The following is a 15,895-nucleotide window of genomic DNA, read 5'->3' on the forward strand; positions in this document are numbered from 1 at the left end:
CCGGCGCCCCCCGCGCAGAGGCCGCGCCCCCGCCCCCGCCCCGCAGAACCCCGCGCGCCCCCCCGCCCCGACCCACGGCCCCGCGAGGGCGCCCGGCGGGGCTCGGGAGCTGCGCGGGCCGCGGGGTTGTCCTGACGACCCGGACGCCGCCAGGCCCCGCCCCGCGCCCCGCCCGCCCCGCCCGGCCCGGCCCGGCCCCGCCGCCACCCCTGGCGCCGCTGGGGACGCTCGGGCCGCGGTGGCGCCGCTCGTCGGGCCCTCTGGCGGCGGCCGCGGGGCGCGGGGCGCGGGGCGCGGGGAGCCCCCAGCCTTCCGGGCGGAGGACCCAGGCCCCGGGGGCCCCGGGAGCCCCGCGAGCTGCGCACAGCGCCCCTCGGCCCGGCCCAGGCACCTCCAGCAGGCCCCGGCCCCGGCCCCGCGCACGGAGCCTCCCCGCCCCAGAGCCGCTAGGGCTGACCTCGGGGCCGCGATGCCAGGCCGCCTGCCTGCTCCGCACAGGTGCCAGGCGAGCCCAGATCCCTCGGGCGCCGGCGCCAACTCCGTGGACCAGGTTGCCGGGGCTCGAGTCACTCCGGGGCCGCTGGGCACGGGACAGGCCTGAGCGCGTCCGCGTGTGCCCCGGGCCCGCGTGTGCACGGAGGGGCTGCGCGAGGGAGCAGCACCACCCAGGGCGGAAGGGGCCCACGGCGGCTCGGGCAGGGCAGCAGTGCCGGGTGCTGGGGCGCTCAGAAGGGGGCCCTGTGCCGGGCACCCGGTAATGTGGTGAGGTACAGGGCTCCTGGGGCCACTCCGGGCCGAAGGGACAGCCAGCGAGCGTTTGCTGGGGCAGGGAGGGGCCCACAGAGGGCGCAGAGGGTGTGCAGACCCCCCACCCCCACACCACTGAGTCGAGAACAGGTGTGAAGAGGAGACCCCACGGGCTGTGTACTCTGCCCCCATCAGAAACCCAAGGCAGGACACCGGAATCTGCAGAGGGACTCTGATTTGCAATTTAAAGAGTGACGGTCTTGGCTCCCCCTGCCCTGGCCCCTCCCCAGAGCATCCCTCCCAGCCCAGCCAACTCCCGGGCTCCCCACCCGGGGCTTCCCCACCACAGTCTCCAATTAAAATGCAGATATGCTTAGGAAAGGGGCGCTGACTCCTTCCTGACCAGGGCCCACCCTACACATGCTGATGAGCGAGACCCCCGTGGCAGGTTCTAGAGAGCAGGGCCCCAGGCAGCGGGGCTTAGTGGGGCCCCAGAGGAGCTGTGCAGTGGCCGCTGCTATGGAAAGACGGGCCGGAGCCGCCTCCCCCGGTCTGTGGACTTTGTCCCTGAAGCATCTGCTTTCTGCCACGGGCACTACGGCCTCCGCCGGGCCTACCCAGCGCCCAGCCCTTGGCCTGGCCTGCCCGGGGCACCAGATGGCAGGGTAGTGGCGTGAAGGGGGACGGGAGACCATCCAGCACCTTCACTGGGCTGCTCTGAGTGACCACGAGCTTGCGGGAGGGGGGCAGGGGTGCTCCAGGTGGGGGGCTAACCTGTGTTCTCCAGGATCTGCCCCCAGTCCCTGCTGACCCCATGCCCACCACCAGCCCCAGCACCGGCGTCCCTGCTCTGGGCCCCGTAACACACAGGACAGCCCTCCAAGCCCTGCCCACACTATTCTCTGTAATTGTCCTTTCTCGGGGCCACCTGAGTTTGCTGGCCCCCCTGGCAGCAGGTGACCCCCTGCCCCCCCCCACCTGGGCCTGCTCCCACTGCCTTGCAGGTGTGAGGGGGCAGGGGGCCCTGGTGCCGGGACCGGTCACCCGACTGCATGTCTCGGGCCAGGCAGCCACTGGAAGGCAGCGGACAAGATGAGCCCCTGAGAATTGGGGCCTGGGAGGGGGTGGGGACGTCAAGGTCATTGGCCCCCACGTGCTAGCAGCCATCCTAGGCCCGGGGTAGAGTGGGGTGCTCGGGCCGAAGGGAGCCCCCGGGGCCCTGCGCCAGCACCGGCGTACGGCCCACGCGGCGGCCCCAGGGCCCTGAGACTTCCACACTGTGCTACATCCGACTGCTGCAGGGTCACATCTGGAGCCCATCCTTGCCCCGCGGATTACGGGGAGGACGGTCACGTCTCACGGGGAAGCATGTCAGAGGCCTGGCGGGGACTCCACGGGAAGTGCCGCAGAGCAGTTCAGGGGACAGACACGGGCCGGGTTGCCAGAGGCCTGCCTGGAGAGCCTGAGAAGGCCACCTACCTCCCCGGGGCCTCGGTGTCCCCGTCTGTAAAGTGGGAATAACTGCAGCACCACACACAGCCTCCTGGGGGACAGTCGATGGCTGAATACGGGGAGTACTTAGTACAGCACTGGCCTCCAGTGAGGACTCAGGAAGAGTCGTCGCATCGCTGTCCTCCTGTCACCACATCACCCCCTCTGCCACCACCACCATCCACTGTCGCCTCCCGTCCCCTCTGTCACCGCCAGCGTCTCATCACCACCACCGTCCCCACTGGCTGGAACTCGGGTGCTGGTCAGGGCTGCGCCGGAGCAGCAAATCCAGGCAGGTCGCCCGCCTGCTGGTTAGCCCCACCCCGGTGCCTCCTGCAGAGCTGCCCTCACCCCGCTCTCCCCACGACCTGTGCCCTCCTACGTCCTTGGCGGAGGGGCAGGGGCAGCCCCTGTGAGCAGGGAGGCGAGGCCCTCAGTGACCGCCCTGAGTCCCCGCCGGGCCCGGATCCGAGAGGTCCTGCAGGTGCGGGGACCACAGCAAGGACACTTTTAGGGCCGGCAAGCTTTTCCTAAAATCATTACGTTCATTGCAAAACCCTTGATCTGTGAGCCTCTTTTTCCGACCGAGCTGGCTGTTTCCTGCTTACGACGAGCGTGTTCTCCACGAAAAGGAGAATGAACACAGAGCGTCCCAGCTGCTGTGGGATCGCCGGGAAATAACCGGTGGCCGGCCAGGCCCTCATTTGCTCCCCTCCGAAGGCCTCCCGGGTCCTCGGCACCTGCCCAGGCCCTCATTCTATGGGCCTGCTGCTGGCCCTGGGGGTTGCAGAGATTTCTCCAGAAGAGGGCCCTCCCCACCCCCCACCCCGGCAATGCTGATTCAAACCGCTTGGCCAGCGGCGGCCTGGGCAGCGGCCACCCTCTGGCATAGGGGGGAGGCCGGCAGTGTCCCCGCGGGGCTGTGCACGAGCGAGGCCCGGAGTAGCCTCTGCTGCCCGGAGCCCGCCTGGCCCTGCTCAAAGCAGCCCGGAGGGCGGGAGGCGCACAAAAGCCAAGTCCCCCAGACGGTGGCTGGCCCACGCGTGGGGGTGGCGGGCAGAGGGAAGAAGAGCTGGGCCGCTGCCCCGGGGGCCCGCCGGTGGGACTGTGCCCACGGAGGGAGCAGAGCGGGGTCACCTCTGGGGGTGGCTCAGCCCCCCGAAGCCACCGGCACCCGGACTCTGACATTTAAACACGTGGCTGGACGTTCCGGAGGCGCAGCAGGAGGAGGAGGGTGAGGAGGGTGAGCGGAGTCGTGCCAGGTGCCTCCCGGGGGTGTCCCGACGGCCGCGCCCCTGCCGGGTCCTGTGGCAGAGCCGCATCCCCTCACCAATGACCGATGACACGGGCCGCGAGAAGCCCAGAGAAACTAAACTCGCCTGAGGCCCCAGGCGGCCTCCTGGGTTTTCGTTCCCCGGACACCTCGTTAACCTCATTAGGCACCTGCTGTTTGTGGTTCTGAGCAAACCTCACACCAGAAAGTGCGGCTGCTATTTGCTAAAACGTCGCATCTCACGGTTGAACTTGTCCTAAGTGGCCCAACCTGGCGGTTATCGGGGGAACAACCCCTCGGCGCTCCCAGAGGATGTTTTCACGGAGGCCTAGGGGAGGCCGTCTCACCTCCCCCTCTGGGCCCCCAGGACCCCAGGGCCCCGGACCCGCGCCCACGACAGCCACCCCCTCACCCGCGCCCAGAGGGCAGGCGGCGGTATCGCAGGCAGAGGCCTGTGCTGCTCCCCAGGCCGAATCCAGGGAAGGGCATTCCCGGGCACACACCACACCTCGCTGTGGAGGCCGGGGAGGCCCTCGGGCGAGGGGTCAGGTCTCTCCCATAGCGCCCGCCCCATGCCTCAGGCGCACACGGTCCTTCAGCTGCCCCGTGTAGCAACACAGGGATGGGGGAGCAAGGAGATGGAGGCCCCCACTGGGAGCACGGGGACAGGGGTGCCAGGGACGGGGGCCACTGGGAGCACGGGGATGGGGGAGCACAGGGATGGGGGAGCATGGGGATATGGGGGTGCCAGGGACGGGGGTCACTGGGAGCATGGGGATGGGGGAGCACAGGGATGGAGGAGCATGGAGATAGGGGAGCACAGAGATGGAGGCCCCCACTGGGAACATGGGGATGGGGGGGGCATGGTGATGAGGGGCCCAATGGGAGCATGGTGATGGGGGTGCACAGGGACGGGGGGCCACTGGGGGCACGAGGATGTGGGAGCACGAAGATGGAGGCCCCCACTGGGAGCACGGTGATGGGGGTGCACACGGACAGGATTCCAGTGGGAGCACGGTGATGGGGGAGCACAAGGGCCCACTGGGAGCACGAGGATGGGGGAACAAGGAGATGGAGGCCCCACTGGGAGCACGGGGATGGGGGAGCACGGAGATGAGGTGCAGCAGCTGTCCACCTGCAGGGTCCGACCTGCTCCGTCCCCCCCAGGTGGACATGGAGGCTTATGCTTTGGTGCTGGGAGGTGAGGGTGTTTTCCCCCTGAGCTCCGATTCCCAGGAGCCTCTGGCTCCCCGAGGACACAGTCACCTCTGCCCACAGTTCCTGGGGCCTGAGCCCTGGCCACCCCGCCACGCTGTGGGTCACTTCTGGGCGTCCCCTGGGCTAGCTGGCGGCTAGTGGAGGATCCACGCGGCAGGAGCTCCCGGCTGACCGGCACCTCTGGCTCAGGCCCCCCCAGGAATCCAAGGGTGTGAGGTGTGAGCCAGGGCTTCCCCAGCAGGACGCAGGTGCCTGGTCCAGATGGTGGACAGATGCCCCAGACGCCAGCCTATGGGGTGGCCCTGCCCGGGCCCTGGCGTCCCTGGGTGTGTGCGGCAGGAGGGCCCAGGGCAGGGTCACCAACAACCCATGGCGCCACCTGCAGGAAACCCTGAGTCGTGGCACCAGGGCGCGGAGGGTCGGGGGCTGGGCAGGGGAGCAGGTCCTGGGTGGGGACACCTGGCCACGGCCCCCCATCCCACCTCCTAGCACAGTCACTGCCCCCCAGAGATCCCCGGCCCTCCCTCCCCCTCCCCAGGGCGGGGGGGGCATTAAAGGGAGGACCTGGTGGTGCTCATTCAGGAACTAAGGGAGGAGACGCGACCCAGCAGCACGGGGGCAGGAGGGCCGCGCAGGGGCCAGGAGGGCGTCCCCACCCAGGCACTCGGCGTCTACCCGGAAGCAGCCACGAGGCCAGCGGGAGCAGGGCCAGGCCAGGACGGGCCCAGGTCCGCCCTGTGTGCGCAGCTCACAGGAAGTGAGGGAACCCCACGTCACGGTCCCCCCCCGGGGTGGGGCCCAGTCCGTCCCTGCTCAGCGGGGAGTCTGCCTCTCCCTCTCCTCCCCCTGCACACACACGCTCTCTCTCTCAGATAAATAAAATCTTTTTTTAAAAAGAGAAATGAAGGAAGCACATCGTGGCAGAGGAGTGTCATTTCCAACAGCCTGCTCTTGGGAGAAGCCCCGGAAAGCCAGCACTGGCAAGCGGAGGAGGGGAAGCAGGGGGGCGTCCTGGGGAGGGTGGCCCTGCCCCAGGCTCCCGCCATCCAGGCCAGACCACCCGCCTCCTGGAATCAAGCAGGCACCAGGCTGTGGAGGCATTTGTGTGTGTGTGTGGGGGTGACCCCGGCTCAGAGGTCAGGGCAGCGGCACTGGGACAGCACACCAGCGTCTGGGGTGTCACCGGACCCCCGGCGGGCCTGGTCTAGCTCTGCCCCCTGCTCCCCAGAGGCCAAGGAGCTGCCAAGTCCAATCAAGGGCATTTTCAAGGTGAAGGCCGTGAATTTATTTAACTCGCAATCAGCGGGTCCTGCAGAGTGAGGCGGGCAGGGTGTGACCCGCCTGTGGGGGCGGAGGCGTGCAGGCTGCAGGGCTGAGGCCGGGACTGGCAGTGCAGGGTGGGGGTGAGGGCTCAGGCAGCGCCCCGGGGCAGCACCCCTCCCTGGTGGGCAAAGACCCGGGCGGCAGGGGTGGGGGAGACACCCAGACACGCGGCCAGCCGAGCGGCACACACGGGGCACGGGGGGCGTCCACGGTACTCTCTCCTTTAATCCAGCTTAGACGCGGTCCAGCCTCTGTGAGGCCGCACAGATGAGGCTGGGAAGGTAGGCCCAGGGGTGGCGTCGGCACCCGTCCCCCGGGACACGCGGGGAGGGGGCACCTGGGCGGCACACGAGCTCGGCCCCGAGGATCTTCGCTCGGCACAAGCGGCGCTCGCCCCGAGCATCTGTCCGCTTTCTCAGACTCTTAGTGTTTCATGTTAAACAATATGTCCCAAGGCCGCGGCGCAGGTGGGTGCGGTGGCGGGCGTCCGGCGGGAGCTGTGAACTGCTGGCTCCTAGTCCAGGTGGGCCCCAGCCTCAGCTTCCTCACTTGCTCCTGGAGTTTTCTGGCCTTTGGGGAGAACGGGAGGGGGTCAAAGTCAGCCAGACCGCCGGACGGTGCCCAGGGAGCAGCACCCGTCCCCCTGGCCTACTCACGGCAGGGCCGCCGGGCAGGGGCCCAGCTGACTGTGCCCCGCGTCCCCACAGGACAGCGGCCTCTCCAGGTGGGCCTGGGCTGCTCCGCTCGGGAGTCCCCACCCTGGCCCCACCGTGACCTCCGCCTACAGCCACGTAGACGCCAGGTGATGGAGGGAAGAAGGCTCCTCGCTCACACGGCCGGCGTCGGCAGCAGCCTGCCCACGATCCCACCCGAGACTCACACCTGGCCCGGGAGGGCTGGGCCGCCCCTGCACCCTCACCCCCAGACCTAGTAACAGGACCCGGGGTCCCTGAGAGCGGTGCAGGGGCCCCGCGGCCCTCAGAGGGACAGTGCAGCCGGCGGGCACTTGCCCCTGCAGTGCTGGGGCCGCCCACCCCCCAGATGGGACTCGTCCTTTGTGCTCCCCCGTGTTCCTCAGTTGTATGTCCCTGGGCACCCCCCAGCCCAGGCACCCCCCAGCCCAGGCACCAGGGCCCCTCCTACGGATCCATCACAGCTGTGGGCTCCAGGAACGGCCCTGTGACCCGGTGCAGATCACAGCCGACCCTGGGCCGGCGCGGAGGCAGGGGCGCCAAGGCCGCACCCCCAAGATGCACATGTGACCACTGACTCCCCGAAACGGCAGCGATACCACCCGTGGCCCACCAGCACCTGCCGGCGGCCGTCGAGTCGGCCAGACAGGGAACCCACTCCGGACATCACACGGAAAGCAGGTTCGCAGCGCAGTCCCGGGGGCGGGCTGCTCCCGGCAGATGTACCTGCTGCTCCGACAAGTGGCCACTGTGACATCTTTCTCCAGTAGGAACAGTGTTCGGCCTGGTGGCTCCGGGGCACCCTTCTGGGTCAGCTTCCTCTTTTCTAGGACGTGCTCCTCTCTCCCGCTCCGCTGCCTTGTTTGGGAGGAAAGCCTTGCGCCGTCGCTTCCTCGGAGTCCCTGCCTGCGCCTCTGTCCTCCGCTGGCCTCGGGCCTGGCGATCCCGGCCATCGTGGCCATCGGGCCCGGACCTCCTCCCAGGCTGGGCGCCTGCCCCAGTGAGGAGCCTGTGCCCCCATCCTGCTCTCCCGGCCCTTCCTGTGTGCCCTACTCCGGCCCAGGGATCTCGGGTTTCAGTTTCAAATTAGACATTAGAGAGCCAGGCGGCTTTACTCCTGAGGAGCCGTCTTCATCCCCCGCCTGCTGGGACATTTGTCACAATCCGTGAACTGACACGGACCCGTCATCACCCAGGGTCGGCAGTCCTCACATCAGGGCTCGCTCTTGTGTGTTCTAGTGCTTTAGACAAACGTGCAGTGACAGGTGCCCATCACTGAGCCGTTGCGCGGCGTCACTGCCCTGAGCATCCCCCTCCCCCCCCAGCGCCGGCAGCCACTCGTCCCTGGACGTCTGCACAGTTTTGCTTTTTCCAAAATATTATCCAGGTGTCACCTTCTCTGACTGGCTCTCACTTAGCAGATGCACCTGCGGTTCCCCCAGGTCTTGTCTTGTCTTCCTTCCTTCCTCTTTCTTTTTTAAGATTTTATTTATTCATTCATAAGAGACAGAGAGAGAGAGAGAGAGGCAGAGACACAGGCAGAGGGAGAAGCAGGCTCCACATGGGGAGCTCGATGAGGGACTCGATCCCCAAACTGGGATCACACCCTGGGCCGAAGGCAGGCACTCAACCACTGAGCCACCCAGGGATCCCTCTTTTTTTTTTTTTCTTTTAAGATTTTATTTATTCATGAGAGACACAGAGAGAGAGGCAGAGACACAGGCAGAGGGAGAAGCAGGCTCCCTGCAGGGAGCCTGACGTGGGACTCGATCCCAGGACCCCGAGATCACACCCTGGGCTGAAGGCAGACACTAAGCCCCTGAGCCCCCCAAGGCGTCCCTCCCCCAGATCTTTTCAGGGCACGGCAGCTCATTCCTTTTCGGTACCAATCCACATCCCATAGGATCCACACAGGTGGCTTACCCACTCACCCACCGAGGGCCATCCCGGTTTCCGTGAGTTTGGTAACTGAGTGAGGCTGCCATGAACAACCGTGAGCAGGACTTTGCGTGGACATGTGTTCAACTCCTTCAGGTAAGTGCCGACGAGCACAACTGCTGAATCTCAAGGTAAGATGATCTCAATTTTCGGGTAAATCACCGAACGGTCTCCCAAAGGGCCCGCACCATTCTGCATCCCCGCCAGCAACGAATGAGAGTTCTGTTGCCCCGCGTCCCAGCCAGCGTCTGTGATGAGGCCGACAGCCGTTCTCATACACGGGCAGCGGGACCCCTGTTCTGGTTTGCAATTCTTCAACGACATAGAGTATCGAGCACCTTCTCCTATACTCAGCATCTACACGTCTGGGGACGTGTCTGTTCAGATCCGTGGCTCACTTTTTAACTGGGTTGTTTTCTTTCTATATTTTGGATAGATAACAGTCCTTTATCAGATGTGTCTTCTGCAAATATTTTCTCCTCGTCTCTGGCTTGTCTTAATCTTTCGACAGCACCTTCCACAGAAAAAATTTTAAGATTTTAATGAAGTTATCAATTTTTTCTGTCGCACCTCTGATGTTCTATGTAAACACTCCCCCCCCAACCCCAGGTCATCTACACTTTCTATTTTCTAGAAGTTTTACAGTTTCACATTTAGGTCTGCGATATATTTTGAATTGACTTTTGTGGAGGCCTGAGTTCTGGCTCTATATTCATTATTTTGCAAGTGGACGTCCAGCTGCTCCAGCACCACCTGCCTAAGAGAGCGTCTTGCTCCTCTGTCCAACATCCGTCGACTGTATTTACGTGGCCTGCTGCTCTGATCCATGGACGTTGGTCTACTTTGTCACCAACACCACACCGTCTGGATGCCGCAGCTCCACAGAGTCTAGGTCGGGCAGTGCCTGGCGTCCAACCTTGTTCTTCTTCCTCAGTATTTGTGGGTGACTCTGGGCCTGTGCCTCCTCCCCGTCTAAACGTTGACATCAGGCTGTCCACACCCACAGAACAACTTGCTGGGATTGGGATGGGGATCGTGCTGACTCCCTAGACCAAACTGGAAAGGACGGACGTCTTCCTATCCATGAACATGGGATTCCTCGCCATGCATTTAGGTCTTGTTTGATTTTGCTCGTCACAGCTTGGTTTTTCTCTTATAAATCTTGTATGTATTGTGTTAGATTTGTACCCAGCACCATTTTTTTTTTTTTTTTGGTGCTAATGTAAATGATGTTCTTAATTTCAAATCTCACTTGTTTGCTGATGGTAGAGTAAGAAGTGGGCTTTAATAGATTAACCTTGGATCCCAGAAACTTACCATAATCACTTATTAGTTCCAGGAGCTTTTTGGTCGGTTCTTTGGGATTTTCTACATAGACAATTACATCATCTGAAAACAGATAGTTTTAGCTCTTCCTTCCTAATCTGTATATCTTATCCCTTTCTTATCTTGTTGGGAAAAAGCTGGGACTTCCAGAATGATGCTGGAGAGAATGTTCAGAAGGGACATCCCTGCCTCGTTCCTTCAGGGCAAATGTAGATTCATGGTAGTTTCACTACCATGAAGTTTGATGTTCAATGTAGCTGATTTTTTTTTTTTTACATGTTCTTATCAAGTTGAGGAAGTTCTATTCCTAGTTTGCTAAAAGCTGTTATCACAAATAGGTGTCGGATTTTGTCAGATGAAATGCTTTCTGTATCCACTAATATGATCTGTTAGTTTTCTTCCTTAGCCATGATGTGACGGTGCATTACATAAACTGATCTTCAAGTGTTGAATCAGCCTTGCACACCTGGGATAAATTCCATTTGATCCTGGTATATAATTCTTTTTGTACGTTATTAAGTTGGATTAGCACATATTTTCTTGAGGATTTTTGCATCATTGTTCAGGACAGATGCTGGTCTGTAGTTCTCCTCTCATGTGACACTTTTGTTCTGGTATTAGGGTAATGCTGGCTTCACAGAACAAACTCAGTTATCTTCCCTCTGCCTGTGTTTTCTAGAAGAGATTATGAAGAGTGGGTATAATTTCTTCCTTAACTGTTTGATAGAATTCACCAGTGAACCCACTGGAAAATTATTATTGATTCAATTTCTTTAACAGATATCAGCACATTCAGATCGTCTATTTCTTCTTCTTCTTCTAAGATTTTATTTATTCATGAGAGACACAGAGAGAGACAGAGACACAGGCAGAGGGAGAAGCAGGCTCCCTGCAGGGAGCCCGATGCGGGACTCCATCCCAGGACCCCGGGGTCACGCCCTGGGCCAAAGGCAGACGCTCAACCACTGAGCCACCCGTCGATTCCTTCTTGTGTGAGCTTTGGCAGTTGGCGTCTTGCAGGGAACTGGTCTGCTTCGTGTAGATTATCAACTTGTAAGCACAGGGCTGTTCATAACACCAAATCGACTTTTCAAAACTCCACAATCTGCAGCTTGAGACACAAATGTTTAGAAGCCCTAGAGGTAGGGTTTGGGGTGTTTAAGGAGGAGGTTACGACTATAAACAACAGATTTGAAGAGAATAAAACTCACCTACGGCAGGTACCATTCTCTGGGCTGCGAAGGAAAAGGTTCTGAGAAGAGGGAAGAGTCTGAAGGGGTGGGGTCCCCACGACAGGCCCAGGCCCTCGGCCTGCACTCCCCCTCCCCCATCCTGCCCCGGGGCCCCAGAGAGGTGACAACGGAGCTGTCTGGTGGGCTGTGGGGACGGCCCTGAGGGCAGCGCTGGGGCTGAGGCACCACATCGGGGGTCGCAGGCCTGAACGGCGGGGGTCCGGGGAGAACAGGCACATTGTCCTGCACCTGTGAGCAGTGAGGGCACAGACTGCACGAGCTCTGTCGCCCGGGAGGACCCGCCTGGGTGGGGAGCCTGCCTGTCCACGGCATCGCTCTCATGACCCCGACCACTCCTACACGCGCGGCAGGGGCCTCAGGGCCTGCGGATGGACGCGCGCTGCCAGCAGCTGAGCGTGAGGAGGCCAGCCTCTCTGCCTCCCTGCCTCGCCAACCACAGGCCCTCTCACGGCCCCGCCAGGCTCTGCTGGGCAGGAAGCATCGGCGAGGACCCCACAGACATGTCCCCTCCGTCTCCACTGACCAAGCAGTGGCTGCTGCTGGCGTCCCGTCGGGGACACAATGCATCTGTGGGCTCGTGCGCCACAAAAACTCTTTCTCGCCCCCGACTGATGGCGATCCTGGGCACGGCCCTCACCGTGAGGCACAGTAAGCGCTCCCTGTGATTTGAGAGAACGTGCGCTGCGGAAAGGCATGGCAAGTCCCCTTGGATTTTTACCAGAACCATTTACTTTTACACGCAGCCGACAAATACTTACAATCTCTAAATCCTGCGTAGCCTGTCTGACTTCCTCGAGTGGATCCAGCCCCTGGAACTTTTTTCTGTGTTCGTGCAGTTTCTGAATGTGCTGTGTTACGGTTTCTTCTAGATGCTCCTCTCGGAAGGCACTGAGGACACGAACGGTGAAGGAAAAAGTTTTACATGTCGGGTCGCGTCTCAGCAACTCTTACTCCAACAGGGGAGAAAATTGTCCCTTTTCCCCGAGTCACACTCTAGTCCTGGGGCTCAGGGGTTGTCACGACGTGGTGACCGATGTGGTGACGTCACGGTGGCAGTGAGGCCACCTGCCCCCCTCCGGGCAGCAACTCAGGCCCTGGCGTTCAGAAGCTGCGAGAACACACACTATGTTTTCAACTGCAGACCCAGGTAGGAAATGCCTCACTCAGGACAACGCACGGAGAGCCACACGCAGGGGAGGTGTTTGTGTTCACAGGAGACGCACACGTGTGTATTAAGTCCTTAAGCAGGACGTGCTAAACTAGGAGCAGACGTACTTGCTCTGCCAACATCAGGGCTCTGTATGGTCTTTGCTCTTAAATGCAAGGGCGCTCAGCACGGCACAGCCTTCTGTGCCCCGCTGTGCAGGGTGGCCGTGGAGTCCGGGCTGTGTCTGCCCTGGAACATGACGGGCTCCCGCCGGCCTCCCTGGAGACCTCAGCCCCCGCCCCCGCCCCGAGCAGCGGGCTCTGTGTTGGCCTCCTTCACTTTTCAGCATAATGGCTGAAGGCAGGGTCCTGCCCCCACGGACCCCGAGGGTCAGCAGCTCTGACCCTGCTTCCGGGTGGAGCCCTGCCCACGGGGTGGTCTGGCCGGCGCTCAGGAGCTGAGGGGACACGGGCATGCTGTTGCACGTGGCTGGGGGCTGATCCGATGCACAGACCTGCAGGACGGCCCCAAGTGTTCTGGGGATGAATGAGGAATGACTCCCCAGAAAAGAACACCCCTTGGCCGCCCACATGTCACGCCGTGATGGCCTTCCTCCAGGCCTCTCCAACTGTGGAGAGGGGGCACACAGCGGTGGGCACTGCCAGGACATGCAGGCCAGGCTGGTCCTCCTGGGAGCCCGAGTCTCCTGCTCACACCTGCAGCCTGCGTCCACTCAGGCTTCCGGCGCCCAAAGTGGGGCTGGTGCAGGTCAGGAGGGAGCAGCTGGAAGGCAGGAGGGACACAGGGACGGTGCCAGAGCCCCAGGGCCTCCCAGCAGGGTCCCAGCACGCCTGGGGGTGTGCAGGGCACGGAGCAGCAGGATCACCGCGCCCAGTGTCTTGTGAAGTGAGTCAAAAAATGAGTGCTTTCTTGGCAAAATGCGCGCACGCACACACACACAGACACACATGTGCACACACGCAGACTCAGTTCAGGTGGGTCATCACGCAGACAGCGGCCGCACAGCAGCTGGGGACGGATGAGGGGCTCAGCGGGCATTCCCGGGGCGGGGCCATAGGTCAGCGCCGGGGCTGAGGCAGCTGCAGGAGTGCCAGGCCCCCCGCAGCCCTCCCCCCTGTACCCGGAGCCTGCCGTGGGGGCGGGGGGTGGAGCACGGGGGCCGTGGGCACACCTGCAGGACAGCGCGCTCAGCCCCAGCAGGGCGGAAGCAGACCCCAGGCACCAACCTCACGTCTTTGCTTGCGTGCGAGGACCTCTCTTTGCTTGGCCTCATTTTTCCAGATGGGTTCGCTGGCGTAGTCTCATTATCAATCAAATCCGTGGCGAAGGGAGCCTTGGAGGCCACCTGGGAGAAAACGCGACATTTTCAGGAATCCAAGGGAACGCTGCCATCCACACAAGCCAAGCACCGGAGGAGATCCCCTGGCGGCTGGACACGGGCCGGGGGAGGGCACGGCGCAGGGCCCGGAGGTGCGGGGCGCAGAGACGCTGGGCGGCCCGGAAGGTGACCCCCGCCCGAAGTTGTCCGCACAGACACAGAAAACATGCTCGATGGCCCAGGTCTCTCCCGAGGACGCAACTCTATTTCCCACCGCTGAGGTCCAAGCTAACCGGCAAGCGCAGCTGGAAAGCCGGTACCATCAGCTCGCGGCTCTTAGATCAACGACGTCACAAACGCACCCGAATAAATGCTGAAAACCCAAGAGAAGTACTTCAGGGTTGGCTTTTTCTGAGGAAGCTCACTGATTCCAAGTGAGAGCCCGCCACGCCGGGAGCCGCGGGCGGACAGGAGGCCCTGGGCTCCGAAACACTTGCTGGACCTTCCCCAGCGGCCCTGAGTTCACGTGGGGAGCGGGCACCGCAGAGGTGGAGGAAGAGGGGATAAAGGGCGATGTGGCCTGGAAGCTCCCGGTAAGGACTCACAGGCCATTCAACTCATTTTTGAAAACAAATTCCTTAAAACTTGGACATCGCAGCGTCACACGGCGCCTGTGTGAACAGCACGATAAATGCTAGAACGCGCGTGATTTCTGAGGGCCGGTGCGCGGGGCGCTAGGATTTCTGGTCACCTGGACCTGCGCCTCCCCTTCAGGGCGGCAGCCCTCACCCCCCCCCGCCCCCCCCCCCCAGCCTTCCTTTCCCTCCTCCCTCCGGGGCCTCACCGGGGAGTCTGGGTGGAGCACGGCCTCCCCTGCCATCCTCAGCAGCTCTTGCCTCCAGACCTTGGCTCCCACCCATCACATGTTCCCTCACCAGGGGAGCTTTTCAAATATGTCTCTTTAGGTGCGGCCCTGCCCCGGTGGGAGATCGCAAACATTCCCCTGGCTCCCGGGGACGAAGCTGGAGAACCACCGATCTCTCCTTACCCAGGGGTCTCTAGACGTGTGTGCGTGTACGTGCACACTGTGTACACACCTGTGTGCCTGCACCTGTGCCTGTGTGCACCTGTGTGGGTGGACCGGTACCTACCTATGTGCACCTGTGCCCCCACCTGTGGGCGTGCACCCAGTGCTATGTGTGTGCATCTATGTGTTTGTGCTTCTGTGCACGTGGCTGTGTGCCTGCCCGTGAGGAGGCACGCCCCTTGGGGTGTGAGAAAGCCGGGTAGAGGGGAGGTGCAGGGGTGCGGAGGGCAGGGTGGGCTCCTTGGGGAGGGGAGGGTGAGGCGGGCGCTGCTCCTCTACCCCCGGGGCTCCAGCCGCTGTGTCGCTGGGATTACCGCGGTGCTTACCTGCACTGGGGGCGAGGTCTCATGCGCCACCTCACCCCTAAGTGGATTACGGGGCCGGACCGGGGCTGTCTGGTCACCACCTGCCTGACCCTTAGAACACGCTTAACCGCTGGGGCGGGGAGGGCCTCTCGGAGCCGAGGGCGGGCGCTGGCCCACTTTCACGTCCCCTAGACGTCATTCCAACAGCAAGAGACGAACAGATGTAAATCCAGTAGGTGCTTTTTACAGTCAGACGTGCAACCTAATGTGTATTTAGTCTAGACGTATATTATTTGGAAAGAAGCACCCACCACATCTTACCGTCCGTACAAAACACGGAGGAGGAAGACGTGGCAGATACCCAGCCTCTGCAGAGAGCGAGGACCCGGGGGGTTGAGGAGCTGGTGCGTCCGTCCTGTCCCCACCCCTTAGCGGGAGGGCTGGGGACAGAGCCTGCAGCCCTTTCCCGGAGGACACGGGGCTGGTTTTCACTGGCACATGTTGGTCTCCGCGGGTGCCTGCGACGGTTGCCGGGATCAAAGCCCGGGTCACCAAAGCTCAAAGGAATCGCAGCTTTGACTTAATGAGCTACTTCCCCAGGCTGCAGCAGCGCCGTCCCCACAGCCCGTCCGGCTGCGCGCGGCCCCGCGGGGCACCTGGCTCACCGCGTCTCCCGGCAGCTCCGAGAAGGCCGAGCCTCTGTCCTGCCAGCTGCCATCGGGGTTCCCCTTCCGGGCGCTGCCCGCCTACCCTGGG

At 62.5% G+C, this 15,895-nt stretch overlaps 1 protein-coding gene and 1 long non-coding RNA gene across 8 annotated transcripts in view; one reads left to right on the forward strand and one right to left on the reverse strand.

Annotated features, from left to right (window-relative positions):
• The first annotated feature begins 281 nt into the window (after positions 1-281).
• LOC144300914 (uncharacterized) lies at positions 282-2,794 on the forward strand. Its single transcript, XR_013367635.1, has 2 exons — positions 282-1,703; positions 1,766-2,794. It is a non-coding gene; the product is annotated as an uncharacterized LOC144300914 (long non-coding RNA).
• Positions 2,795-6,257: 3,463 nt separating this feature from the next.
• Positions 6,258-15,895, reverse strand: part of LRRC27 (leucine rich repeat containing 27) — a 35,578-nt gene continuing 25,940 nt past the window's right edge. For 5 of the 7 annotated variants that reach the window (XM_077877135.1, XM_077877131.1, XM_077877132.1 and 2 more), the window contains 3 exons: positions 13,656-13,774; positions 12,020-12,149; positions 6,258-6,622 (listed from right to left, as the gene is read on the reverse strand). In XM_077877135.1, coding sequence (XP_077733261.1) covers positions 6,476-6,622; positions 12,020-12,149; positions 13,656-13,774 — 396 coding nt within the window. In that variant the 3' untranslated portion in view covers positions 6,258-6,475. Of the gene's footprint in view, positions 6,623-8,564; positions 9,197-12,019; positions 12,150-13,655; positions 13,775-15,895 lie in introns of those variants that run through there. The other 2 variants (XM_077877133.1, XR_013367636.1) reach the window with 2 other exon arrangements.

The sequence above is a fragment of the Canis aureus genome, chromosome 29 (genome assembly GCF_053574225.1).
Source record: "Canis aureus isolate CA01 chromosome 29, VMU_Caureus_v.1.0, whole genome shotgun sequence".
NCBI lineage: Eukaryota > Metazoa > Chordata > Mammalia > Carnivora > Canidae > Canis > Canis aureus.